Raw genomic sequence first — 26858 nt, forward strand, 5'->3', positions numbered from 1 at the left:
AAGAAAGAAAGAAAGAAAGAAAGAAAGAAAGAAAGAAAGAAAGAAAGAAAGGGAAAGGAAGAAAAGAAAAGAAAAGAAAAGAAAAGAAAAGAAAAGAAAAACTTGCAGATAGCAATTGTTATATATTTTTTAAAAAGGGCAAACAACAGAAGAATTGTTTGTGGCTGTTGCTATCGAAGCACGAGGTAAGGAGGATTAAAACATATAGTCTACATCTCCTAGGGCAGTGGTGAGCATCCTCATATTTAGGATAGTGAATTAATAACTCGTGCTTTAGGAAGTCGTGGTACATCCTTTGCCATATTTGCTGGTATTTTATTTCATTCTGTTGTGGATATGTTCAATATTTGTCTTACTGTCTTTATAGCTGAAACCTCAGGAGAAGATATACTTCAAAAGCCCTGTGGAGACAGCTTTGCAGTATTTTAGTCACATCTCTCAGGTATGAGAAACAAAAGTGAAGAAAACCAGATTCTCCAGGCAAATTCTTTTTCTTTTTTTTTTTTTTTAACGTTTATTCATTTTTGACAGACACAGAGGGACAGAGTGCAAACGGGTGGGGCAGAGAGAGAGGGAGACACAGAATCCAAAGCAGGCTCCCGGTTCTGAGCTCTCAGCACAGAGCCCAGTGCAGGGCTCGAACTCATGAACCGTGAGAGCATCATCTGAGCCGTAGTCAGATGCTTAACCAACTGAACTACCCAGGCGCCCCCCACTCTCCAGTTCTCCACTGAGATTATTTCATAGCCTAATGGGATTTCTATCTTGGCATGTTTCTTGAGATTTTATCACTGTTTTTCTTCTCCACTCCTGTGAGTGTATTCCTTTCCTAAACATAAACATGATCCTTTGTCATATTCTGGCTGAAGATAGTGGATTTAATTTTTCTTTGCTGTCTCAGCACTCAATCCTAACCCTGGTAATAGAAGAAGGGGAATTAGGCTTTCACTACATTCTGCTTTTAGCTGCTTGGGTGAGCCATCATATTTGAGATACTATTTAACATTATGGGGAGATAAAATCTAGCTGAGACTCAGGGAGAAATGAAAACAAGGTCACATGAACCAGAGAAGGAGCAGACCTTTGGTTAATAACTAAACCCAGGATTAGTTAATGATCAGTAGAGAAATTATATGTAGTCTAAATTCTAACCTGCCTAATCAAGGGACCAATTACACATGGTCAAAAAATCAAGATAAAATAAATGGAAAGGGTGAGTTAATCATCACTTTAGTGAAGAGACAGTTTGGTAAAGTCAGCAATGTCTGAAAATGTGTTTTCCTGTCTGTGAAGTTGAACAACTGATCCAAGTAATATCTAGATTGTTTCATTCAGGCCTCTGCTCAAATTTTTCTTCCTCAGTCAGACTTTTACTGACTCTCATATCTCAAATGGTAGCCCCAGCACTGTCTACTTCTTACCCTGCTTTATTTTTCATCGTAGCTCTTACCTCTAACATTATATACTTGTTTAATGTCTGAATCCTGCACTGAAATGTAGGGCCCATAAATTCAGATATTTGGTAGGTTTTTTTATTGTTATATAACCGGCTCTTTGGATAAATTTTAATATATAGTGGACACTCAAAAAAATATTATATGAATGAATGGCATGTTGATCTAAATATCCACTTGTGTTTTAATCATCCCAGATCGCTCGAGTGACCTGCCAAGGGCTTTTTTCTGCTGTCCTACTCCATGACCAATAGTTAACCACATTGCCCTAGCCTGTGAGCTTTCTTCCAATCCTGGGTCATAGACTACACCCTTATCCATAACTAGCCATCTTTCAAAAGCATACCACTAATTGTTCCTTCTTTGGTAAAGCCTTCCCTGATTCCTGTAGGCAAATTTTTGCGCAGACTTTTGTAATCCTATCCCACCTACTCTTAACTCTGTGAAAGTGTTTTATTTGTTCTTTGTTTCTCTCACTAAACCAAAACCTTTGAAAGACAGGTATCAGCTTCGTATTGCCTAATGGCTAATGAGGTACCTGGCAAATTAAGTAAATAAGAAATGTTTGTTAAATGAATGAATGCACCTTGGGGTGTGTCTGACTTCGGCTCAGGTCATCATCTCATGGTCTGTGAGTTTGAGCCCCGCGTTGGGCTCTGGGCTGACAGTTCAGAGCCTGGAGCCTGCTACGGATTCTGTGTCTCCCTCTCTCTCTGCCCCTCCCCCGCTCATGCTCTGTCTCTCTCTCTCTCTCTCTCTGTCAAAAATAAATAAACATTAAAAAATAAAAATAAATGAATGAATGCACCTTAAGGCTGGGGGGGGGGGTGGGGGGAATGATTCAAGTCAAGGTCAGAGAAAGAGGCTTGAACATATAGGAACTTGTAGGTCATGGTAAGGGTTTTAAGCACAGAAATGGTGTTATCTGATATAAATTTTATTTTATTTTTTTTATTTTTATTTTATTTTATTTTTTAAATAGATATTTATTTTTGAGAGAGAGGGGGGAAGAAAGAGAGGGAGACACAGAATCCAAAGCAGGCTCCTGGCTTTAAGCTGTCAGCACAGAGCCTGACGTGGGGCTTGAACTCATGAACCTGTGAGATCATGACCTGAGCTGAAGTCAGACACTTAATTGACTGAGCCACCCAGGCGCCCCATCTGATATGTAATTTTAAAAGAGAATCTGGCTGCTGAGTGGAGAATGGATCATAGAGAAGTTAAGAGTAGAAGCAAAGAGACTACTTAAGAGGCTATAGGAGAAATCTAAGCAAGACTTCTTGAGCTAAAATGGTAGCAGTAGAAATGGAGAAGGGTAGTCAAATCTCAGATATTTTCTAGGAAGAAACGTTGTTGATTTGGATGTGGAAGATGAGAAAAAGAGAGGAATCAAAGAAGATGTCTGGGTTTTTGTCTTGAACAGCTGAGTGGGATGATTGTACTCTTTACCAAGGCTGAGAAGACCATTTGAGGGAAAATACCATTTTGGATATTAGGTTATAGATGCTTGTTAGAACTCCTGTAGGATAAATCACAAAGGCAGATAAATTTATCATTCTGAAGCTCAGGACATAGGTCAATGATAGAGATATAAGTATGGAGCTCATTAGGATGCGTTTTTAAAGCCTTGGGACTTGATGAGATCGCCCAGAGAAGGATCCCCTTCAAAATCTAGTGATTAGGTGGAGTTAACAAAGAGAAGCAATGAATGAGTGAAAGCAAGGAGAGTGTGATATCACAGGAAACTAAGAAAGGGAAATGTTCCAAAAAGAAAGAAATAATCAGTGTCCCCCCCCCCCCCCGCCCCGGCCGCCCCGCTTCAGACATATATCCATTTGCTGCCTCGATATCTTCACTAATCTTCCATATGTCCCAAACTGAACTCAGTATTCTTAACACCCTCCACCCTGCTCACCCTCCAATACACACAGGAAAATAGGCTACTTACTCTTCCTGTTTCTATAAGGGTAAATGATAACCATTATCCACATAACAATCAAACCAAAAATCTAGGAGTCATTCTTCATTCCTTTTTCTCTTTGCATATCCAATCCATTATTAAATCATGTCAGTTCTGTCTCTCTAAAATACTTGAATACTCTCTATCTCCAGCCTTCTAGGTTAATCTATCATTGTTTCTTTCCTAAATTACTATGGTAGCTTCCTAACTGTTCTTTTGACATCCAGTCCCTCCTTTTCCTATCAATTCTCCATATTGAGGCCAAGAAACCATTCAAAATATAGGTATGATTAGTTCATTTCCCTATTTAAAACTATTCAATACAACCATTGCTTTGAGAATAAAGTCCAATGTTCAACATGGTCCATAGGGCCAGGTCTGCTTTGGTCCCTGCTTATCCCTTTAGTCTCACCTCTTTTCATCTCCCCCATCCCACTATATACAGACATATTGAATCTATTTTAACTGTTTATATAAATATTTTCTCTCTTGTTTCTGGACCTTTGTACATGCTGTTTCATCTGTCTAGAACATTATATCCTCAAACATATATAGGGATAAGTACACACAGTACCTACAATATAATACCATATTGCCATATCGTATTATAATTTTTTGTTTGCTCATGTTGTCCTATGAGGATAGGGGCAGTATTAATCTTATTCATCTTCTATATAACCTCCTAACATAGTACCAGGAACACAGTAGGATTCAGTAAGTATTTTTTGAAAGAATCAATAAAATAATCTTTCCTATTGAGGTTTTCCTTTAATATAGTATATGAAGTATGGTAAAGGGGTAATACTGGGAAAACTATTGAAATAGAAATATTGAGACCAAATCTGCCTGCTAGCTTGCAACCATTTCTTTGAACCATTCATATTCCTTCACATGTAATGTGAAATAATAATACTCATCTTAGTTCTTATAAAGATCAAGTGAAATAATGTTATGAAAATATTCTTAAAGTTGTAAAGTACTGTATTAGTATTAGTTTAAAGAATAATGTGGAGGGGCACCTGGGTGGCCCAGTTGGTTAAGCATCCAACTCTTGATTTCAGCTCAGGTCATGATCTCATGGTTCATGGGTTCAAACCCCACATTGGGCTCTGCACTGACAATGTGGAGCCTCCTTGGGATTCTCTCTCTCTCTCTCTCTCTCTCTGTCTCTCTCTCTCTCTCTCTCTGTTCCTCTCCTACTTGTGCTCTCTCTCTCTCAAAATAAATAAATAAACTTAAAAAATTAAAACAGAATAATGTGGAGAACTCATAGTAGATTATGGAAGGTCACAAACCTGCAGGAAAATAATTAAAGACCATATAAGTAAAAAGAAGTTTGGATTTTTAAATTATTTTCAAAGTATAAAATACATGTCTACTTTTTAAATACCGACTTTATAGACATGTACCTTATGTACCAAATTTGCCCCTTTGAAGTTTTCATTTTAGTGTTTTTAGTATATTCACATAATTATGCAATCACTACTACCTAATTTTAGAGTATTTTTATTACTCCTAGAAGAAACCCTATATCTATTTGCAGGCACTTCCCAAATCCTCTCCACCCTCCCCAACCCTAGGCAATCACTAATTTACTTTCTATCCCTATAGGTTTGCCTATTCTGGATATTTCATAAATATGGAATTAATGTGTGATCTGTTGTGACTGACTTCCTTCCCTAAATATGATGTTTCTAGGATCATCCATGTTGTAACATGTATTAAGACTTCAGTAGCACTTCACTCTTTTTATAACCAAATAATATTCCATTATATAAACGGGTATATGTTTCATGTATCCATTCATCAGTTGAGAGATATTTGGGTTGTTTCTACTTTTTGGCTATTATGAGTAATTCTGCTATTAACATTTGTGTGTAAGTTTCTGTGGGGGCATATATTTTCATTTCTCTTGGATGTATATGTAGAAGTTGAATTACTGAGTCAAATGGTAACTATGTTTAACTTTTTGAGGAAATGTCAGACTGTTTTCTCCAGTACTGACACTATTTTACATTCTAATCTGCAGTGTTTGAGGGTTTTGATTTCTCCATATCTTCACTAACTCTTATAAACTCTTAACTGTCTTTGATTATAACTATCCTAGTGGAGTGAAGTGGTATCTCATTGTGGTTTTGATTTGGGATTCCTCTCTTGACAAATGATGTTGAGCATCTTTTCCTGTGCTCACTGGCCATTTGTATATCTTCTTTAAAGTTCTGTTCAGAGGCACCTGGGTGGCTTAGTTGGGTAAGCATCCAACTTCAGCTCAGGTCATGATCTTGCAGTTCATAGATTCAAGCCCCGCATCAGGTACTGTGCTGACAGCTCAGAGCCTGGAGCCTGCTTCAGATTCTATGTCTCCCTCTCCCTCTGCCCCTCCCCAGCTTGTGCTCTGTCGCTTTCTCTCTCTCAAATAAATAAACATTTAAAAAATTTTTAAATAATAATTCCTTAATCTTATCCAATTCTTCAGCTGGTATAATTATTTTAAAACTTTGTTTAAATTGGGTTTCTATAAGGTCTATATAGTTCAGTTGGTTGTTAATGTCTCAAGTTTCTATTTAACTATAAGTTTCCTTTCGTTTCTTTTTTTATTAGTACTGAAGAAAATGTTCTTTTGTCTTATAGAGTTTTCTCCAGTGTGGATTTTGTTCATTGTATCCCCGTGGAATCATTTAACAATGCTTGTTTGTGCTCTGTATTTCCGTAATCAGAATCATTTGATTGGGGGTGAGTGGGAGGCAAGACTACTTTACAGCAGTGTTGTGTTCCACCAAGAGGTACATAAGGGTCTTCTGTCTCTTGTTTTGTGTGATGGTAGCCAAAGATGAACTTTACATTGATCCATTAAGTAATTAGGAGTTGCAAAATGCTGGGGTCCCTGGATGGCTCAGTCAGTTGGGTGTCCGACTTTGGCTCAGGTCAAGGTCTTGCGGTCTATGAGTTCGAGCCCTGCATTGGGCTCTGTGCTGAGAGGGATCAGGGCCTGGACCCTGCTTTGGATTCTGTGTCCCCCTCTCTCTCTGTACTCTCCTGCTCTCTGTCTCTCTGTCTTTCTCTCTCAAAAATAAATAAACATTGGGGCGCCTGGGTGGCGCAGTCGGTTAAGCGTCCGACTTCAGCCAGGTCACGATCTCGCGGTCCGTGAGTTCGAGCCCCGCGTCGGGCTCTGGGCTGATGGCTCAGAGCCTGGAGCCTGTTTCCGATTCTGTGTCTCCCTCTCTCTCTGCCCTTCCCCCGTACATGCTCTGTCTCTCTCTGTCCCAAAAATAAATAAACGTTGAAAAAAAAAATTTTAAAAATAAATAAATAAATAAATAAACATTGAAAAAAAAATTTTTTAAGGAACTACAAAATGCTAATATTTAATTCTGTCACTTCTATCTTATGTTTTTTAGGTGGAATATGTCTATAAAAAGAAACTTCCTTTTCTCAACAGTATGATTACCTTGAGATATAATTTAAAATACTAAGACTTTTAGGGGAACCTGGGTGGCTCAGTTGGTTAAGCGTCCGACTTTGGCTCAGGTCATGATCTCACAATTCCTGGGTTCGAGCCCCTCATCAAGCTCTCTGCTGTCAGCACAGAGCCATTTTGGATCTCTTTCACCTTCTCTTTCTGCCCCTCCTCCACTCATTTTCTCTCTCTCTCTCTCTCTCTCTCTCTCTCTCTCTCTCTTTCTTTCTCTCAAAATAAATAAACTTAAAAAACTTACTAAGACCTTTAGATACAATGGAACGAGGGAGTCAGTTTCATAAAAGATAGATAAGACAAACCAATAGGTTATGAGAGTCAAAGGTAGATAATGAGTTTACCAATGCCTTTGAAGTAAATTTCTAAAACTTAGCAACATCTTTACAAATATTCAAAACATTAAAATTGTATCGGAATATAAATCTTCAACTAAAAACTCTGACATTTAAAAATAAGACTTAGAAAATTAATTCTTAGTACAAAAAAGTTGGTCAAGCTAATATTCATTTCCACGGTATATATCAATTTTTATAAACAAACAAATATCTTTTTTAAAAAATCATCAGGCAGCAAAATGCATACCCCACATTGGACCAAAATATCTTGTGTCCTATCATAATAAACTACTGAGCTTCCCCTTTCCTTCCATTGTGATTCCTCTTCCGGTATCTTTTAGTGGTTTCTCCCTTGCTTTCTCCAGGCCCTTGTCATTAACTGGACCTATTTCAGAACTGAAGTTTTAGAATACTGTCTTCAGCAAATGAAGTAGAAATTGTGTTCCATGTTACCAATTCTAAAAAGAGTGAGAATCCTGAGCCTGAAGACCAGGATACCCTTACCTGGTCCTAGTATGGAGACACAGGAAAGGAATCTGGGTCTAGAAACAGGTAGTTTCATACATTGTTCCAATAAAATAAACAGTATTTAATACTTGGCATCATCTAGACAGCATTTATATTATCAACAGAACTACTTTTATTACTCTCTGCTCTATGTTATATTAACGAAATAATCCCAATTTAGAAAAGAAGTCACCAAAATTTGTCCTTCTTCAGGAAAAAAAAGAAGCCAAACTCTTTTTTTTAATGAGGCTGAAGAATTTGAATGAGACAGAATAATGAGTTTGCTAATGATCAAGATTTCTTAAATACTGAAATTCATTCCTGAGTTAGATTTTAGAGTCTATTTTGATGGATGTATTCGAAATAGGCTAAACATTTGTATTCCAACATCAGGCAAAAGCGTGTGTTCCTCTCCTATAACACTTCTTGCTAGTGGTTGTTTTCTGGATTTGTCTTTCCTCTTCTTGGAATGGTCAAATCTAGGATTTGGGTTTGAGTTTTTGGGTAAGTAGTCCTGCTCAGGCCTAGGCAAAAGGCCCTTCAGTAGTTTATTCTAGACTCCTGGAGTTGCAGAGGGGGATCTATTTCCTGTGCACAGAGTAGGGGAGGTGGGCAAGTCTGGGAAGGCAAAAGAAGTTCTCAGTCAAAAGAAAAAACGGAGAAGCTTGGGTAGGTCAGTCGATTGAGTATTCAACTCTTGATTTCTCAGGTCATGATCCCAAGGGTTATGGGGTATAAGGCTCACTTCACTGAGTATGGAGCCTGCTTAGGATTCTCTCTCTCTCCCTCTCTCTGCCTCTCTCCCCCTGCTCATGTGTGTGCATGGTCTCTTTCTCTCTCTCTCAAAAAAATTTTTTTAAATAAATAAATAAAAGAAAAAACAGACCAAAGTTCTTTTAGCTCAGAAAAAAACATGTGGTGGTGGAGTTGGAAGTGTGGGGGAAATTTGGAAATTAGACAAATTTGCTATTGATTTGAATTAAAATAAAAATTAAGGTTGGATAAATTCTTCCTCCTGAAGAATCTAGAAAGACAAGGCAGTAACATGTACTCATGGGTGATTATTAGGAGGGGAGTAGTTTAAATCAGTTTATTTAGATGGGAAAGGGAGGAACTTAAAAGGGGAATTATTTTTCTCTTAAGTTTTACTTCCTTTTAAACAGCCATCTGTCATGTGTTCTATCTAGTTTGAGAGGAGATTGCCAATTGCTCCCTATCTTTTTCTTATCCTTTTTGAGGACTTAGCTCAGTAAGTTAAAATGATTAACTTTTTATGAGACAAATGGGACCTTTGATGATCTCTAGAGGAAGAATAACTGGTCTAGGGCAGGATTTGGGTTTTCTTGGCCCAAGGTTGATCCTAACTTAATTTTGCTGCAAACTAATCCCAAGAATGGATCAAGATGTTTGGGACACTGTCTCTCGGCTAAACATTACACTTATCTTAAAATCTATTGCTCCCCAACCCCTCGCCACTTTAGGTAACTCCTGGGATTCTGAGCACCTTTTCCTACATCTGCACTGCTCAAATTTTAAAAAGTTAACGTTTTATTTTTGTGAAAACAACCACTTAAAAAAAAACAACTAAAGAAGACTATAATGAAATCTTACCTAACTAGAATTAGTTCAGTTTGTTTGTGAGTAGAAAGGAAACAGGGTAGAAGCTATATAAACTTTTTTTTAAGTTTATTTATTTATTTAGAGAGAGAATGAGCACAAGCAGAGGAGGAACAGAGAGAGAGGGAGAGGGAGAGAATCCTAAGCAGGCTCTGCACTGTTAGCACAGAGCCCAGTTCGGGGTTCAAACTCCAGAACCGTGAGATCATGACCTGAGCCAAAATCAAGAGTCGGATGCCCAACTGACTGAGTCACCCAGGCACCCCTATAAACTTTTAAGTTCAATTCTGTAGTAGGGTGGTAAAAGCAACTCACAAATTAGGTGAAAAACAAAAAGTTTATGACAAAAATACCAAGATTTAGGGAAGGACCTTAGAGAAAAGGTTTATAGTCTGAATAGGGAGGAAGCAGATGAGACATAAACACTGCTGTGTGTTCAGAAGTAGAGCCTGACAAAGCTAAAACACTTTCTAAATATTAACTTTTGCTCTGAATCAGTAATCCTCTGATAGGCACATCAGTATATCAAATGGTAAAGCAAAACAAAAGATAAAATTATTTGCCCATGCCCAGAAATAAAATTCAGGAATAGATAATCTCCTCCTGTGCTTCTTTGCCCTTTACTGTAGCAGCATAAACAGGCTGCAAGTGCCCCTGTGGGTGTCTCAGGGAAAGTAAATTGGTTACCAGTGCTCTGTAATAGCTAGGAATGTGGAAGCTGAGGCCAAACTAATAGTAGACAAGTTAGATCAGAACCAACTCTAAGCCTAAAAAAGTTTTTTGAGTATCACTCTTCTTGTGCAAGATGAAAGATTATATTTTTAAAGGGCCATTCTACCATGCCAGAATATTCTCATAAAGATTTTAAGAAGTGGGGCACCTGGGTGGCTCAGTCAGTTAAGCGTCCAACTTGGCTCAGGTCATGATCTCATGGTTCTTGGGTTCCAGCCTGCATCAGGCTCTATGCTGACAGTTCAGAGCCAGGAGCCTGCTTCAGATTCTGTCTCTCTCTCTCTCTCTCTCTCTCTCTCTCTCTCTCTCTCTGTCTCTTTCTCTGCCCCTCCCCCACTCATCCTCTGTCTCTCTCAAAAATAAATAAACACTAAAAAAAAATTTTTTTAAGATATTAAGAAGCCATTTTCCTGGAAATGAGAAGCTTTGGCTTTCTCTAGTGCCAAATCATCTACTTTGGGGGAGACATGAATTAGGCCAGATGCTCCAGAAGAAAATGATCATTAAAGGATGAATTGGTAGATTTCTCTTTGTTGCCAGAAGTAAGGGGAAAGGAGTTATGGGGGGGTGTGTCAAAGACCTGTTTTTCCCTAGTAGGTGTGGAGTTTCCAGAAGAAACAAACAGATCTCCTCATCGCCTTTTATAAGCATAGAATTACAAAGTTAGAAGCAGCCATGCAGGAGGCACAGCAGACGGTGACCAGCCAGGAAAAGTAAGTGACAAATCAAATCACCAGAGAGCATTTTTTCTTTTAGAGAAGCTGTAGCCCTTATTTCCTTATGGTTGCAAAGCCTCGAAATTGCTCTATGTGTGTTTGTGTTTGTCTTGGGTAAATCAGGTACCAAATTTTTGGTCCCCTCAATCTCCATTTTGTTTTTCTCTTTCTTCCCTCAAGGGGCCCTGCTAACCTTATAGTTTTCCTCTTGTACTTCCTTGTCAAAAATTGCTTCTTTGGGGAGATGAGGCATAGCTTTTCAATATAAAGACGAGAGACAACATTTCAGATGTTACCTCCAGGAGGGCATATTTGGAAATCTTAAGCTAAAAGATGGAATCCTTGATGGAAGTTTTCAGACAGCAGCAGGCCAGGGGTATGTGTGGAAGGGAAATGGAACTGTGTGTAAACTCCTCTGAAATCATACCAAGTGACTGCTTATTTTGTCCACCTGATTCTTCTAGCCGTCAAACTCAGCTCCTATCTCCTGAATCCCTAGATCTCTGATAGAAATACCTTGTACAGTGGCAGGCATCTCTCTGTGTTAACTAGATATTAACAATAAAAATCAGGGTTTTTTTTTATCCCATTGACCTGCTGGAGATGATTATTTCCATCTTTTGCCTAGAGAGCTGTCAGTCTTAAAGAAGGAGAATGGAGAACTGAAGAAATTTCTTGCCATCCTAAAGGTGAATGAAACAGATTTTCCTTACTATTATTTTCTCTCCTACTTTTCCCGTATATCCAATTGACATGTAGAATAGTGTTTCCTAACCTTTTTCACATCCTGGCATAAATAACTGATAATATTTGTACAAGTACACTCTGGTAAATGGTCGAGGCCCCAGAACACCTTGGACTGAAAGGATCAACATGTAACACTGGTAACCCATTCTCGAACATCAGTGAGTCAGGATATACCATTTGGGAAACTCTCTTATAGAAGAGACATCTATTATAACTTAAAATTTCTCTTTAAGAATCCCAAGGCACCTTGGGGCGCCTGGGTAGCTTGGTCGGTTAAGCGTCCGACTTCGGCTCAGGTCATGATCTCACTGTCCGTGAGTTCGAGCCCTGCGTCAGGCTCTGTGCTGACAGCTCAGAGCCTGGAGCCTGTTTCAGATTCTGTGTCTCCCTCTCTCTCTGCTCCTCCCCTGTTCATGCTCTGTCTCTCTCTGTCTCAAAAATAAATAAACGTTAAAAAAAAAAAAAAAAGAATCCCAAGACACCTCAGGACCTTTCCTCTTCCTCCAATCCACCTCTATTTCCTAGACGTTTCTTTCTTCCTAAGAATGTTCTTTGTATTTATATAATTTTCCTATTGATCCTACTCCTGAAACTATTCTAGCACATTTATCCTGCCATTTTCCCTTCCCTCCCCCATAGACTCTCCATATTTTCCCAGGTAAATCAGTCTTCAGGATTCCCAATGTGTTTTTATGAAGAGTAACTAAATGTTTATCCTGCCAAAGCTAATAATTTCCTAGGGAAGCATTGCTGCTGTTTTTTCTCCTGCTGGGAATCTTAGCAATAACAGCTAGAGGACATTGCAGCTTAGTTATCTAGCAAGTAACATTCATTCGTTAGGACCTTTGAGCTCTAGCTTCCTTCACTCCCATTTTTTTCACTTACAGGAATCTCCAAATTGGTACCAAGGAAGCAGGTCAGTTTTATCAGGTCCCATACTAGCCCTGTTTGAAAATTGCTGTTCTTTCTTAACTCTAGGCTGAAACACACCTTTGTGGGCTGTAAGGTGGAGGAAATGGTTGATGAAGTTATCTTTCACTTCTCCAGTTACTCACAGAAAAATGCTCAAGTAAAGTCTTTAATGTAATGTTCACTCTTATGAAATCCTACTCATCCTTCAAAATTCAACTCATATGTCACTTCCTGTGTCAAGACTTCACTAGGCAGAGTTAAATATTTTATTAATCATTTATTCAATAAATATTAATTGCCTATTGTTTATCAGGTGCCATATTAGGTGCTGTGTGTACATCACCAGTTAGTCTCATTGGTAATGTCCATACCCTACCAACTATTAAATTATTTTTTTTTAATCTCAGCCCTGTTTTGGTGTGTTAAGAGACATGGTTCCTGCACCCACAGAAGTGACAGTCTAGTGTTCTTTCATGCTTCTGTACTTCTGATACACCAATTATAATACTTAAACATTGCTTTTATTTATCTTTTTATCTCTCCAACCTCTCAAATATAGGAACCTATTCTAGTTACATTTGTAATCTCAGGATCTAGGATGTATAAGCACTAAATAAATGCTTGTTGAAGAGATGGATGAGGGGATGGAAGGAGTGAGGGAATGATGGATTTATGCATGGATGAACAGGTGGATAGATACGTGTAAAACTGAGAGTACTTTGTAGGCCTTGAGGGAAAGAAGAAAGGAGAACTTCAAAATTTCTCCTATTACAGACAGTAGAGAAGGTTTCACTTAGGAAATTAGAGAGCCAAGGAGTCTCATATGGAAACTTTGCCTCCATATTTTGCAGTGATACCTGTAATACATGATAGTAAGCAATTTGTGTGCTCAGAGAGTAAGCTGTTACTTCTATAAACAATGATCTGATTGATCCTCTTAGGGGGTACTTAACTTCTGCTGCTGCTTTTTTTTTTTTTTTCCTTTCAGGTCAGCCACACCTCGACCAGTAGGCATTACTTCTCCATCACAGTCAGGTAGTGAACATTTTTTGCCCAAATACCTGTGTGAGGTGAATAAATATCCTTTTCCCATATGGAAGATAGTTCCCTCTCAGAGACTGTAATGTGATTTTCTAATCTTGTGTATGGTGTGAAAAGATCATATAACCAGATACCCACTTGTGACAGATTGGGTAGGCAAGGCAGCGGGCACACCATTGATGGCTACTTTTCATACTTCACTTTATTCTCTTTCAGTTACTCCACGACCCAGTTCTCAGCACAGCAGCCAAGTGGTCAGGTGAGTAGACAGCCTACACAGCCATATTAAAACTGTTGGCAAGAGTTGGAATATGAAAGAAATACCTAGATATGGCAGAGATAGGGACTAAAGAGACTTTAGGTCTATGTAGAGTTTAACACCAGGTTTGTTTGTTTTCTTTCTGTCTCACCTTATACAGTCGATCCTCCTCAGTGGAGTCTGTCCCTTACAGAATGTCTGGATTTACTAGCTTGGGACAAGTAAGTGATACTTTACTTTCTCTTCCCAGAATGAGATTTCTAATGCTAAATGAAAGCAAAGATTTCTGGCAAAAATATTAACCTTATATTGGTTTTGGTATAAATTATCTGATGCCATGCCTGACTTTCTTTTCTTTTGGCAATGCAGCCCTGATGTTAGAAGCTAACACAGAGAATAAGTGGGGTGAAAGTAGTGGAAATGTTTAAAGACTGAGTTAATAGTAATAGTTCATTTTGGAAGTAATAAAGTGTGGATCCTCCTTGGACTACAATGCCCATTCTGGGAGGACAATATATGCTTCAATGTGCAGATATAGAGAAATAGCAAAGAATATGGAAGCCAGAGAATGGGGATGTATTTATTAATTGATGTTTATTGTTTGTCCATCAGGGAGTCAGAGGCCTACAAGGAAAAAGTACTCCCAGAGACTCATATATTGGTGAGAGGGGGGCTGGGAAAGGATCAGAAACCAACATATATTCAGTACAGATACCAGAAGATTTCTGGTTTACTCTGCATGTTTTCTGTGCATAATATAAGGCAATTAATTTTTTTCCAGACACTGACTGATTCCAGGTATCCAGAGATATATTACTGATTTTCAAAGAATGATATTTCTGTTCTCAAACTGATAAGGAGAAACTTTTTTTGAGCAATGGAAAGTCATTGAAAGCCTCTGGTCAAGAGATAGGGGAGATAGTCTCTGGTCAAGAGACACCCAGGTGTCTCAGTCAGTTAAGGTCACAATCTCACAGCTTTGTGCTGACAGCTCAGAGCCTGCTCAGGATTCTCTCTCTTCCTCTCTCTCTGCGCCTCCCCTGCTTGTGATCTGTCTCTCTCTCTCAAAATAAGTAAATAAAGAGAGAGATGGGATAACTTGAGTAAAATAGATTTCGATTTTTAAAATTGCCACAAGATGGCAGTAGAAGTTAGGTCTAAAAGATGCCCGTTGTGTTAGCCTGAAGGGGAATCCAGCTTCTTCACTATGTATTAAAAATTCCAGTGAAGGATACCCACTTAATTTCTTGTCTCTTTCCTCTTAGAACTATTATTGTTATTACTATTTTCAAGGGCATTATCCAGTCCATAGAGAATACTTATCAGAGAGGATTTCCCTTTCTTTCACAAGAGGCAGGGGTGAAATTTGCACATTTCTTTCTGTATAATCATTTTTGAAAATCACCAAAATAGTTTCCCTCCAATTCTTTCATATTCACCCTTTAAAAAATGTAGAAGTCCTAGAAAATTTATTTCTGTCAGGTTAATAGTAATATTTTCTATTTTGTTCCTGATTTTAGTTATTTGAAGCTTTCTACTCTTTTCTTGTAGAAAAAAGTTGGCTGAAGACTAGCCAATCTAGTTGAACATTTCAAAGAACCTACTTTTGGTTTTGTTGATTTTCTCTGTTTTTCTATTCTCTATTTCATTTATTTCTGCTCTAAGCTTTATATCTTTCCTTCTGCTTATTTTGAGTTTAGTTCTTTTTTTAGTTTCGTAAGATAAAAGGTTGGATTATTGATTTGAGATGTTCTTTTTAAATGTAGACATTTTTAGTTATAAATTTCACACTAAGCACTGCTTTCATTGCATCCTAAAAGGTTTAGTATTTTCTGGTTTTGTTTTCACTCATCTCAAAGTATTTTCTAGTTTCTTTTGTGATTTTTTTTCTTTGAACCATTGTTTTTTTTTTTTTTGGCAGTGTGTTGTTTAATGTTAACATATTTTGAATTTCACAAATTTCCTCCTGTTACTGATTTTTAGTTTCATTTCATTGTGGTTGGATGAAATACTTTGTATGATTTAAAATATATGGCCTAACAGATGGTTTATCTTGGGGAATGTTCCATGTACACTTTAGAAGAATGTGTATTCTGCTGTTATTGGGTGGAGTGTTTGTTCTAAAGAAGTCTTTAGATTTAGTTGGTATATAATGTTGTTCAAATCTTCTATTCCATTGCTGATCTTCTGTCTAGTTGTTCTATTCATTATTGAAAGTGGAATATTGAAGATTCCAATAGTTTCTCTCCAGTTCTCTTCAATTCTGTCAGTTTTTGCTTCTTGTATTTTAGAACTCTGTTGTTAGATGAATATATGTTTATAAGTGTTGTATCTTCTTGATGGGCTGACCCTTTTACCATTTGACCTTTGCCTCAAAGTGCATTTGTCTGATATAAGTCACTCTGCCCTCTTTTGTTTACAGTTTGCATGGAATATTTTTTCCATATTTTTACTTTCAACCTACATGTGTCTTTGAATTTAAGATGAGTGTTGTATAGATAGTGTATAGTTGGATCTTTTTTGTTCGTCATTCTGCTCCATTTCATTGTGCTGTTATCATAAATTACATCTGTATAAGTTGTATACTCATCAACACAAAGTTACAGTTTTATACAATTGTCTTTATAATCATATAGGAGAGGGGAACCTGGGTGGCTTAGTCGGTTGAGTGTCCGACTTCAGCTCAGGTCGTGATCTCACGGTTTTGTGAGTTTGAGCCCCTCATTGGGTTCTCTGCTGTCAGCCCAGAGCCCACTTCAGATCTTCTGTCCCCCTCTCTCTCTGCCCCTCCCCTGCTCATGCTCTCTCTCTCTCTCTCTCGCTCGCTCGCTCTCAAAAATGAATACATATTTAAAAAATCAGATAGGAGAAAAAAGTTACAAACAAAAATACACATATACTTTTGTATTTACCAATGTAATTGCCTTTGCCAGTGCTCTTTATTATTTCTTCATGAAGATCTGAGTTACTGTCCAGTGTCCTTTCAGGTAAGCCTGAAGGACTCCCTTTAGTGTTTCTTGTAAGGCAGATTTGATAGTGATGAATTTTCTCAGTTTTTGTTCACCTGGGAACGTCCTAATTTCTCCATCTTTGATGTTTATTTATTTTTGAGACAGAGAGTGTGAGTGCAAGGGGGGTGGGGTGGGTGGGAAGAGGATCCAAAGCAGACTCTGTGGTGAAGCAGAAAGCCCCATGTGGGGCTCAAACTCACAAACTGTGAGATCATGACCTGAGCTGAAGTTGGACACTCAACTGACTGAGCCACTCAGGCACCCCTTTCTCCATCTTTGAAGAATAGTTTTGCTGGATTTAAAATTTTTGGTTGACAGTCTTTCTTTTAGTATTCTGAATATGTTATCTGCCAGTGTTCTTGCCTCCCTGGTTTCTGAGGAGAAATCAATGCTAATTTTATTGAGAATCCCTTGCATGTTATAAGTGACTTCTTTCAAGTTTCTTTTTTTTTTTTTTTTTTGTCTTTGACTTTCAGTAGTTTATGATATGTCTAGGTGTGGATCTCTTTAACTGGAGTTAGTTGAGTTTCTTGGATGTGTAGATCAATTTTTTTTCATCTAATTTGGGAAGTTATCAGCCATTATTTCTTCAAATATTCTTTCTGTCCTGTTCCTCTTTTCTTCTTCTAGAACTCCCATTATGCATATATTGATATACTTGATGGTATTTCACCAAGGTCTCTGACGCTGTGTGTTCATTTTTCTTTATTATTTTTTCTTTCTCTTCCTCACATTATATAACCGCAATTGGCTTAAATTTGCGGATTTTTTTCTTTTGTCCATTTGTATGTACTGATGGGCCCCTCCAGTGAAATTTTCATTTTAGCTATTATACTTTCAATTCCAGAATTTATATTTGGTTCTTTTAAATATATTTTGTCTTTGGGGCGCCTGGGTGGCTTGGTCGGTTGAGCGTCCGACTTCAGCTCAGGTCATGATCTCACGGTCCGTGAGTTCGAGCCCCGCGTCGGGCTCTGGGCTGATGGCTCAGAGCCTGGAGCCTGTTTCAGATTCTGTGTCTCCCTCTCTCTCTGCCCCTCCCCCGTTCATGCTCTGTCTCTCTCTGTCCCAAAAATAAATAAACGTTGAAAAAAAATTAAAAAAAAAATTTAAATATATTTTGTCTTTATTAGTATTCTCTATTTGTTGAGACACCATTCTCATACTTTAGTGCTTTAGACATGGTTTCCTAAGATATTTGAACATATTTAAAATACCAGATTTAAATGTTTGTCTAAAAAAAGTCTAGTCTGGGCTTAGTCCAATGTCTGGGCTTCCTCAAGGACAGTTTCTATTGATTGCTTTATTTCTTTATATGGGTCATACTTTCCTATTTGTTTGCATACCTCATAATTTTCTGTTGGAAACTGGACATTTAAAATAATGTAACAGGGCAACTATAGGAATCAGATTATTCCTCCTCCCCAGGGTTTTTTGATGTTGCTGTTTATAGTTAGTTAGTGACTCTTTAAAACTAAGTCTGTAAAATCTGTATTGTCAGGGCACCTGGCTGGCTCAGTCAGGTAAGCATCTGACTCTTGATTTCTGCTTGGATCATGATCTAATGGTTTGTGAGTTTGAGTACCACATTGGGCTCTGCACTGATGTTGCAGAGCCTGCTTGGAATTCTCTCTCCCTCTCTCTGCCCCTCCCCTGCTCGTGCTCTGTCTCTCAAAATAAATAAATCAATTAAAAAAAAAATCTGTATTGTCATGGAATGCCACCAAAGTCTGTATTCAGTTAGTTTAGTGGTAAGCTAATGATTGGACAGAGATTTCCCTTAAACACCTGGAACCAGTAAGTCTCTCAGTCTTTGCTGAAGGGTTGTGTGTGTGTGTGTGTGTGTGTGTGTGTGTGTGTGTTGGGGTTCACTTTCAGCACTTAGCCAGACAATTGAGAACTGTGCCTTAGCTTTCATCCTGCTTATATGACCTCAAGGTAAGAGATTAAGGCCTTTTCAGGTCTCTTCTGAGCATGCACATAGTCCTGCACATGCATATGGTCTAGATCCCAAGAACGTGTTGTTTTCAGAGTTCTTACCAACTCATTCCCCATCTCTTCCATCTATGCTTTTTGGTTAGCCTATTGTTTGCCCCAATTAATATTCACATCCTCAGGCAACCTAAAGAAGTGCTTTTAATTGTTTACAACAAACACTCCTGGGGAAAAGGCTTTTCACACATGATAAACTCTAAGCTCTAAGTCATGAGGAGTTTGTGCTACAAGTCAAGTCACATAAAGGCAGTCTTGCAAGTAGAGTCTTCCGGCAAACCACTGGACAGGTCAAGTGATTATTCTCTGGGAATGAGACTGTAAGAGTCCTAACCCCATTCCATCCCCACAGTGACTGCCAGAATGTTGGTTTTCAAGGCTACCATGGAGCTGGAGGAGAAATGGGAATGGGGCAAGTTAAAATGCCAGAAAATTCACTCTTCTTAGCTTCATTTGGCTATTTTTTCTGGAATAAACATTCCCCAGACTGTTGCAAGGCTTTTGTTAATTTCTGGAGTTCTGAAAAAATTGGTTCTGACAATTTTTGCTAGTTTTCTCTTTCCTCTTATGGAGAGAATTTTTGGAGGTCCTTATGCCACCGTTTTTGCTGTCACTCCCAACCAATTTAATGACCCTTTGTCTTTAGCCATTCTTCCTAGTAATCCCCATCTTAGAGGGGAAACCAAGACACAGATACATTAGAACACATCAAGGCAGTACTGGGTCCTGGCCCACAAATCCATGAGAGGGTGGAAAGCAAGTTTCACTGCTAGGTGATTTGTGAGGTTTTTTTACTTGTTGTTAGTCCCTAAGCCTAACATATACACTAAAAATCTTTGGTCCCCAATTTCTTTCCCTGGCCCCAAGTATACCTGAATAAATCTCTTCTCCAGCTCATGGGTTATCTCACAGGCTTTTATGTTTTCCAGAAACCCCTTCACCAGCTTCCACTCACAGCCTATCTTATAGGTAAGTAGCACTGTGCTTCCTTTCACTTGGGATCTGTTCACACTGACACTCTGCTAGCAGCCCTGGGGTTACTTCTACTAGCCTATACCCCTGACATTTATAAATCTACCTTGTAAACAAGAGAGCATTGAATAGTACTGTGTCTAATATATATCAGAATTATTTTATTTTTAGTTGCAAGCAGGGGATTTATTTCCTGTCTAGTCTAAATATATAGGCTGTCCCTTTAAATATGCTTTTTACCTTTACCTTCGTTTTCTTTGCTGATGCTTTTATTTCCCCTCCTTAGGCCTTCACCTGCCTCTTCTGGACAGGGGATTTTTCCTTTCAGACCATCCCTAAATGGTGGGGATTCCGGCCACACAAGAGCCCTTACCCCCAGTAATTCAGGTATGTTAAATGTCATTCCCAAAGGAATGGAACTTCAATCATTGACATGTATACTAAAATGAGGATTTTCAAGGTGAAAGAAGTTAGGAAAAGAATGACTTTATAGCATGCCTCTTAAATTGCTTAGCTAAGTCTTTTTCCCTTATGAGTGGTGTTCTACAGATTAAGACCTACCTATTTACCCTGACCCATAAGTAACATTGCCAAAGAACTGCCCAAGGAAGTTATCTTTCACCATTCCAATTCTGTCCTTCAGGTCAGAGGGAAAGCAGAACCCCACTAGAGAGTCTTCCTGGTTTCCAGCTACCAGTCCAGCAGGTGAGCCCTGGCTAGTCTAACTTGCCTGTATGAAAAACTTACATGGTTGGGCCTGTGCACAACATACCCTTTTGGTCTCCTCTTAAGGTGGTAAAATGTAACCAGTGGAGAATGATACCGGTTTCAAGTGTGGTAACCAAATGTTCACAATTTTCCAGAATGGTTTCAATTTCAAAGATTCTTTCCTACTATCAGATTAGCTTCCTGGTTTGGGGTTTAAAAATTAGGTCACATGGTAGCGAATGCCTTTAAACTGAGAGGTCTGGGCCAGTGTGAACTAAGTGCGTAGACACAACTGACATTCCCAGAAGCTCCACAAAAAAGTATTTCAATGGAATATATCTTTTGGATAGAGGTACTACTTGAACTAGGAAAAATCACATGTACTTCTCTAGAGATGGTTAGAATAAGGCTTTATAAATTTATGGGACTATGATATGTCAGCAACAAGAGGAAGAAGGCATGGGAATAAGGAGAGAGGTTTGTAAGGAGCTCTACATGCCAAGTCCAGTCTTGCCTTTTAAGTTAACTTTTATGGCCCAGGTTTTGAGGATATTTAGGCTCTTTTCCATGCCAAGCTCCTGGTGAGCCCAAGGACATACTAAGGTGGGTAAATATTTTGCTCTCATATTCCAAATGCCCTTTATTTTCATTGGCAAGGAATTAGGGTCTAAGTCGCAAGAGGCAACACTGGGGAAATAATATCCCTGAGATCCTTACAAATGGAGGGATTAACCTACAGATGAAAAAAGACTTAAGGGACATATAAACCAGCTGCAAACATATGGCCCCTATTGGAGCCTGATTAAAACTGTATAACACACACACACACACACACACACACAAACATACATTTATGAGAAAGTTGAAAACTGAATACCTGTTGGACATTTGATATTTTCTTTTTTTTAATGTTTATTTTTTATTTTTTGAGAGAGAAAGAGCACACACATGTGTGCAGTAAGGGAGGGGCAGAGAGATGGGGACAGAGCATCTGAAGCAGGCTCTGAGCTGACAGCAGGGGCTTGATCTAACTCACAAACCGTGAGATCTTTACCTGAAGTCAGACGCTTAACTGACTGAGTCACACAGGCACCCCAATATTAAGGAATTCTTAGTTTTTGTGTGTGGGCATACTACTATTGTGGTTGTTTTTAAAAATAGTCTATCTTTTGGAGATACATACTAACATATTTAGAAATAGGAAGTTAAGGGATTGTCTGGGTTTTGCTTTAGTATATAATATAGTGGACATGGGGCAGAGAGAGTAGAAATGAAAAAAATTGGCCATAAGCTATTTGTTGAAGTTGGGTGATGGATACTCATCAGTCCATTATACTACTTTACTTTTACTTTTGTATTTTTTGAAAATTTCAGTAAGATTAAAAAAAAAAAAAAAAAAAGCTATTGAAGTTAAGTGCCACCTCCCCAGGGCATAAGAATCCTGCCTCCCTGGTAAGCACATTTCAGCATAGTAGTCATAGGTTCCAGGTCTTCCAAAGTAGTTCTTTAAATACTCTGCCTTATTATCACCATAAGCCACTCAGATGTTGTAGAGTTTCATAATTAGCAACAAAGGCTTTGTCACAGATGTATCAAATCTTAGTACAAATCTTGGAACAGTTATCATGCAATGGAGAAAACTATGGGGAAGCACAGTGGTGGTTTGCTGTCTTAATAAACTTCATAAAGTGGTTTAAGAGGGCCTTATTTGCCCTTTTTGTTATAAATGCCCATATCTGCCTTCCTGTCCTCTGCTGCAGACTCTGTACGAACAGAGACAGATGGGATTAGCCAGGGCAAGAGAAGCATGGACTACTTCCAGATAGATCGTCTTCAAGGTCCAATCCATATATATTGCTTAAGGAAGGCATATAGCATCCAATACTCATTAAGTGTGATGGTTTTGGAAAATGTTTCCCTGGTTTCTTTCCACATTTCACTGTGTACCCTTATCTGCTTTGTTCTTTACCATATACACCCTATATTACCTCCTAGGAAAACGATCAGCATTATATAAGGCTAGTTCTTCAGGAAGATGTTTAGATCTCTCCCACACTCATATGTAGCTCTCTCATTTTCTACAACTTAAAACAAATATTGTAAAAAAATTCTTGGCTCACTGGAGGTGCGAAATCATACACTTGTTAAGTATGTTTTATTTCTAGATTTCATTTTTTAAGCTTTGGATGTATTCACCTATTGCCAAAGCTAATAAACAACTCTGTTCCTTGTCCTAATTTATTATACTACTTCTGTTTGCCTATTGTTTCCTCTATGCCTAGTTAACTATGTTGATTTTCCTTTCTGTCTGATAACAGCTGGAGACCCAGACTTTCAGCTTACTAAAGTACACAGATAAAATAAAGATGTCCTTTTATTGTTATTGCAGCTCTATTGGTACTATATTACAAGCTCTAGAATGGTGGAATGGGCAAAGAACACCAACAGTGAGATGGAACATGTATTCTTCTTTGGGTATTAAAGAGTAGAAATGAGGAATTAAATGGGTTGGCCAGTGGCAGGCAGGCCATAAGCAAAAATTTTGAAAAAAAATATAAAGATAGCAAACATCTGCCAGAAATAAATGGAGTCCTGGGAATGACCATGAGGCTGAACTAGCATTCCCTACCCTTTCTGGAACTCTTGAGTTTATTTTTAAAGGTATTTCTAGACATCTTTTCTGGGAAGAGCCTGTCCTATAGCAGTATAGGAAACAAATCTTCCCAGTGATAAGATACTGATGTATTGCCTTTTAAAGTTTTATTCTTTTAACCTACCTCAATATATCCTGATTCTTAAAAAAAAAAAAAAAAAAAGTATACTAAGTCAGAATGTTAATAGATTTGGCTCCATTAATTTCTAAACCATAGAAGTGGCAAAGTGGAGGAGAAACAATTTTATTTTTGGCCTTTTATTATTCTAGCAATTTGGGGCTTCCACTCTTATTTCTAGATGGTTAACCCATTGATATCTTTATATCTGACTCCAACTGATGAAAACCATTCTAAAACATCAATAATCAATTCAGTTAAGACCAGGGTCCCTCTGTCCCCAAGACAGATCCTATAAAGAGGGGAAAAGTCTCTAGTATAGACACACATTGAGCCAACATCAAAAAGATGAAAAATTAGTCTTTGTCAAGCTAGGCAGGAGGAAGTTTCAGATTTGTAAAACCAAACCTGCAACCTACCTGCACCCACCTTCTGAACAGTAGAAATCATCCCTCTCTTCTATCCCTCTGTAACCTAATTCTACTTTTTAAAAGGACATTTCCCCCCAGTTCCCACATCCAATAAATATCCAGTCTAAATTATTCTCCACCCAATTATTAAACTTTTTCACAAGCTCCATGGGGAAGATTTACCCTGAGACAAATAGCGAACAGAATGAGGGATTTTGGAAAAAGATTAAAAAGTACAAGGCAAAATGGTCCCAGTATCAGAAGTGAAAACATTCTGCTACCTGTGCAACTCAGTAATGAAGCAGGGAAAACCCAGCATCAAGTTGGTGTGCATGAAGGAAATACCTGTAGTGAGACTGGGACACACTAACACTCTCAGCTGTATTATGCACGGACTCGTGCTCAGAGAAGAAAGGGGTGTGAGGCAGCCTTATATTCCAGGGAAAATGGTGAGACTGGGGGATGCACTAGAATCATCAATTGAATCAAAATTCTTTACTCCTCCTTTCCAGTACTAAAGACGTGGGGCCAATATCTGGCCTCTCCTTAGTACAATAAGGGGAAAGAACAGACATGAAGAGAGCAAGAATTGTTTCCCAGCCCATGGTTTGGACCAGATCCTTAGCACTCTCTTCACCGAGACTAAAGGCCTGATTTCTGCCCAACCAATCCTCACCTCTTTGGGTCCTATGGTCATCCTCCCTGGTCCACCCTCACTACATCCCCCATCCCCCAACCTCAAGAACACAAAGCTTTTTAGTTCTTTGCCACAAGGTAATTAAAAAAATGTGGTTTCTTTGTTTAAACAGTTACTAAGTTGGTTCATCTTTTAGTAACAGACCTCCCCTCCCCTCCCCCGCCCCTCAGTCTTGTATGATCACATCATCATCCTCGTCATCATCTTCCTCCTCCTCCTCCTCTTCATCCTCATCATCTTCTGGCAGTTCCTCCTCCTCCTCCTCCTCTTCTTCATCTAGACAAACCACCACCTCAGCTGGCTCAGGTAAACGAGAGTCAAACCAATCCAGTACCTGCTGGGTGCTAAGCCTTGATGCCTGACTCAGTTGAGGGATATCACTTTCCCGAAGCTGTTGGTGGGCTGCCCAGTACCTCTCCAAGGGTCGTATATCCGGTGGGGGTGGGGGGTTTGGCAAAGGTGGTGTCTCAGCCCATTCATTCAAGGAGCGGGTTGAAGGTGGGGGTGTGGGAATTGCTGGGTCCTGGAAACTAGGGGCACCAGGTACTGCGTTGTCCCGAAACCATTTTAGTTGCCCATGCTTCAAAGCATAGCGTGTGTCACCAAACCACTGAATAATCTCAGGCCGAGGTAAGCCAGTGATCTGTTCTAATTTATGGTAATCCTCACGCCGTGCCCATTGGCACTGTAAAAAGAAAGATTTGAGGATAGCCAGCTGCTCTTTGGTTTTGCGCTTGGTCTTTCGCTGGCGTTGCATATCTGGGGAAAGGTACTCTGCAGGGCCAACCCTACCTGGTACTGAGTTATGTCTTAGCCCCTGGGGCCAGGCTGGCTCCAGATGTGGGGGCAGTGCCTGTTCATTGGGTGACAGTGGCTGTGAGATACAGCCCAATGACTGGAGGGGTTTAGAGGTGGCAGTAGCTCCATTAGCCAGTACCTGGAAAGTGGAAGAGGTAGAGGAAGAAGAAGGAGTCATAATAGATGCTGACTCCTGCTTACAACTACTGGCAAGTAATGAGATTGGTGGGGGCTTATCCCGAGCACGTGGCTGGTGGACAGCTGTGGAGTGGTTCCAGGAGGCAGAACCTAGGCCATGTGACTGATTGGGACCCTTGCCTGCCTGCTCCTTAGAGAGGCCACTGCTTTGAAGATCCTGCCAAAAATCTGATTGGTGGGAGAATGTCCCACTGCCAGGTGCCATCAGGGGTTCCTTTGCTTTCTGGTGACTCAGCAGCTCTGAGGACTCCTCAGGCTCTACCTTCAATCCTTTCATCTGGGTAGGCTCGCTAAGAGTCAAGGGCACTATTCCAAGACCCATTTGTTCTGGAGGTGGCACTGGAGAAGGAGGCACCTCCTCAGGGGGCCGCCCTGCGTGATGAGTAAAAGAGAGAAGGGATTTGAAATGGAGCTGGTCCCGATGGTAGACCACTCGGGCTCGAGTCTCTTCTATTTCTTCAGATGACCAACTAATGCCGCAGCGGAGGCGCTGGGCCATGAACCAAGTCTTGACTTTTTCCATCTGCAGCCCATAGCGTAAGCAGAGAAGAGCAATGTCTGCTAGACTGGGATAGGGAAAGTAGCTGAAGGTTTGTAGCAAGTGTTCATTGCCATCCAGCTCACTGGTCTGGGCTGCCTGGGTCCACACAAGCTGTAGCTCCTCGGAGATTGGAGGGAGGCAGATGAGCCCCGCAGGGGAGCTATTAAGACTGCTGGCCTCTTTATTAGGAGGCATGGTGCTTTCTGACTTGTGCCCTTCAGAGATAGCTGTAATAAGAAGAGAAACAGCTCAATCACTGGGGCTCCTCTTTCAGCCCATTGCTCATTTTCTGCCAAACAAAATGTTGGACTCCAATACAATCAACTGTCTATTGTGTACTGTTTTGGATTGCTTTTAAAGTGCTTTAAAAAAATTTCTCATTTAGTTTTCATAACCTTAGGAGCCTGTTATAATTCCTATCATATGTATGGAAAAAAACGAAGTCCATAGAAGTTCATTACCCCAAGTCACGTGACTAGTGAAATCTGTCTTTAGAGGTTAAGGAAGAACACGCATCCTTATATTGCCTTTATTCTTCTGATGCAAACTCACTTCACCCTCTAAGATCATGGAACAGGAGTCACAAAATGGAAACTCAACCACAAAAACATGAAGTGCAGTAATCTCAGAACTGATGCAAATGCTTTAGCTCCTGACAATTTATGATTACCTCTAGAATGTGGAGACAGGTGGGGAATCCAAGAGAGGAATTTCTAGAAGGCAGGACAGATAGTACTGTCCTTCTGCCTAGCCCCCGCCCCCATTCCTTTTCTCTTCTTGGTGGTGAAGTCCTGCAGGCAGAGGAATGATAGTACCTTCAAGCCCTAAACCCAAATCTGCTAAGCTTTATTTTCTCTCTGTAGGATAATTGATAGATAGGGTATCTGGGATAAATGGGGTTACTCCCCCTGGGTCTTTGGGGGTAGAGAGAGGGAACTGTTTCCACCTCCAAGTCCTCCACGGAACAAAGGTTAGCCCCTCCCTCCCTCCCCCCCCGCCCCC

General features: G+C 39.4%; 2 protein-coding genes across 4 annotated transcripts in view; one reads left to right on the forward strand and one right to left on the reverse strand.

Annotated features, from left to right (window-relative positions):
• RNF212B (ring finger protein 212B) overlaps window positions 1-26858 on the forward strand; it is a 37103-nt gene that overhangs the window by 4465 nt on the left and 5780 nt on the right. Inside the window, exons 4-15 of one of the 2 annotated variants that reach the window (XM_040476675.1) lie at window positions 368-442; window positions 10681-10796; window positions 11428-11488; window positions 12434-12462; window positions 13447-13493; window positions 13716-13758; window positions 13919-13979; window positions 14371-14419; window positions 19691-19730; window positions 20020-20120; window positions 20377-20438; window positions 22202-22311. In XM_040476675.1, coding sequence (XP_040332609.1) covers window positions 368-442; window positions 10681-10796; window positions 11428-11488; window positions 12434-12462; window positions 13447-13493; window positions 13716-13758; window positions 13919-13979; window positions 14371-14419; window positions 19691-19730; window positions 20020-20120; window positions 20377-20438; window positions 22202-22267 — 750 coding nt within the window. In that variant the 3' untranslated portion in view covers window positions 22268-22311. Of the gene's footprint in view, window positions 1-367; window positions 443-10680; window positions 10797-11427; window positions 11489-12433; window positions 12463-13446; window positions 13494-13715; window positions 13759-13918; window positions 13980-14370; window positions 14420-19690; window positions 19731-20019; window positions 20121-20376; window positions 20439-22201; window positions 22312-26858 lie in introns of those variants that run through there. The other variant, XM_040476674.1, reaches the window with a different exon arrangement.
• Window positions 22568-26858, reverse strand: part of HOMEZ (homeobox and leucine zipper encoding) — a 13146-nt gene continuing 8855 nt past the window's right edge. For both annotated transcript variants that reach the window (XM_040476671.1, XM_040476673.1), the window contains exon 2: window positions 22568-26083. In XM_040476671.1, coding sequence (XP_040332605.1) covers window positions 24486-26083 — 1598 coding nt within the window. In that variant the 3' untranslated portion in view covers window positions 22568-24485. The remainder of the gene's footprint in view (window positions 26084-26858) is intronic.

This window comes from Herpailurus yagouaroundi, unplaced genomic scaffold (genome assembly GCF_014898765.1).
Source record: "Herpailurus yagouaroundi ecotype Mexico unplaced genomic scaffold, PumYag 141, whole genome shotgun sequence".
Classification (NCBI taxonomy): domain Eukaryota; kingdom Metazoa; phylum Chordata; class Mammalia; order Carnivora; family Felidae; genus Herpailurus; species Herpailurus yagouaroundi.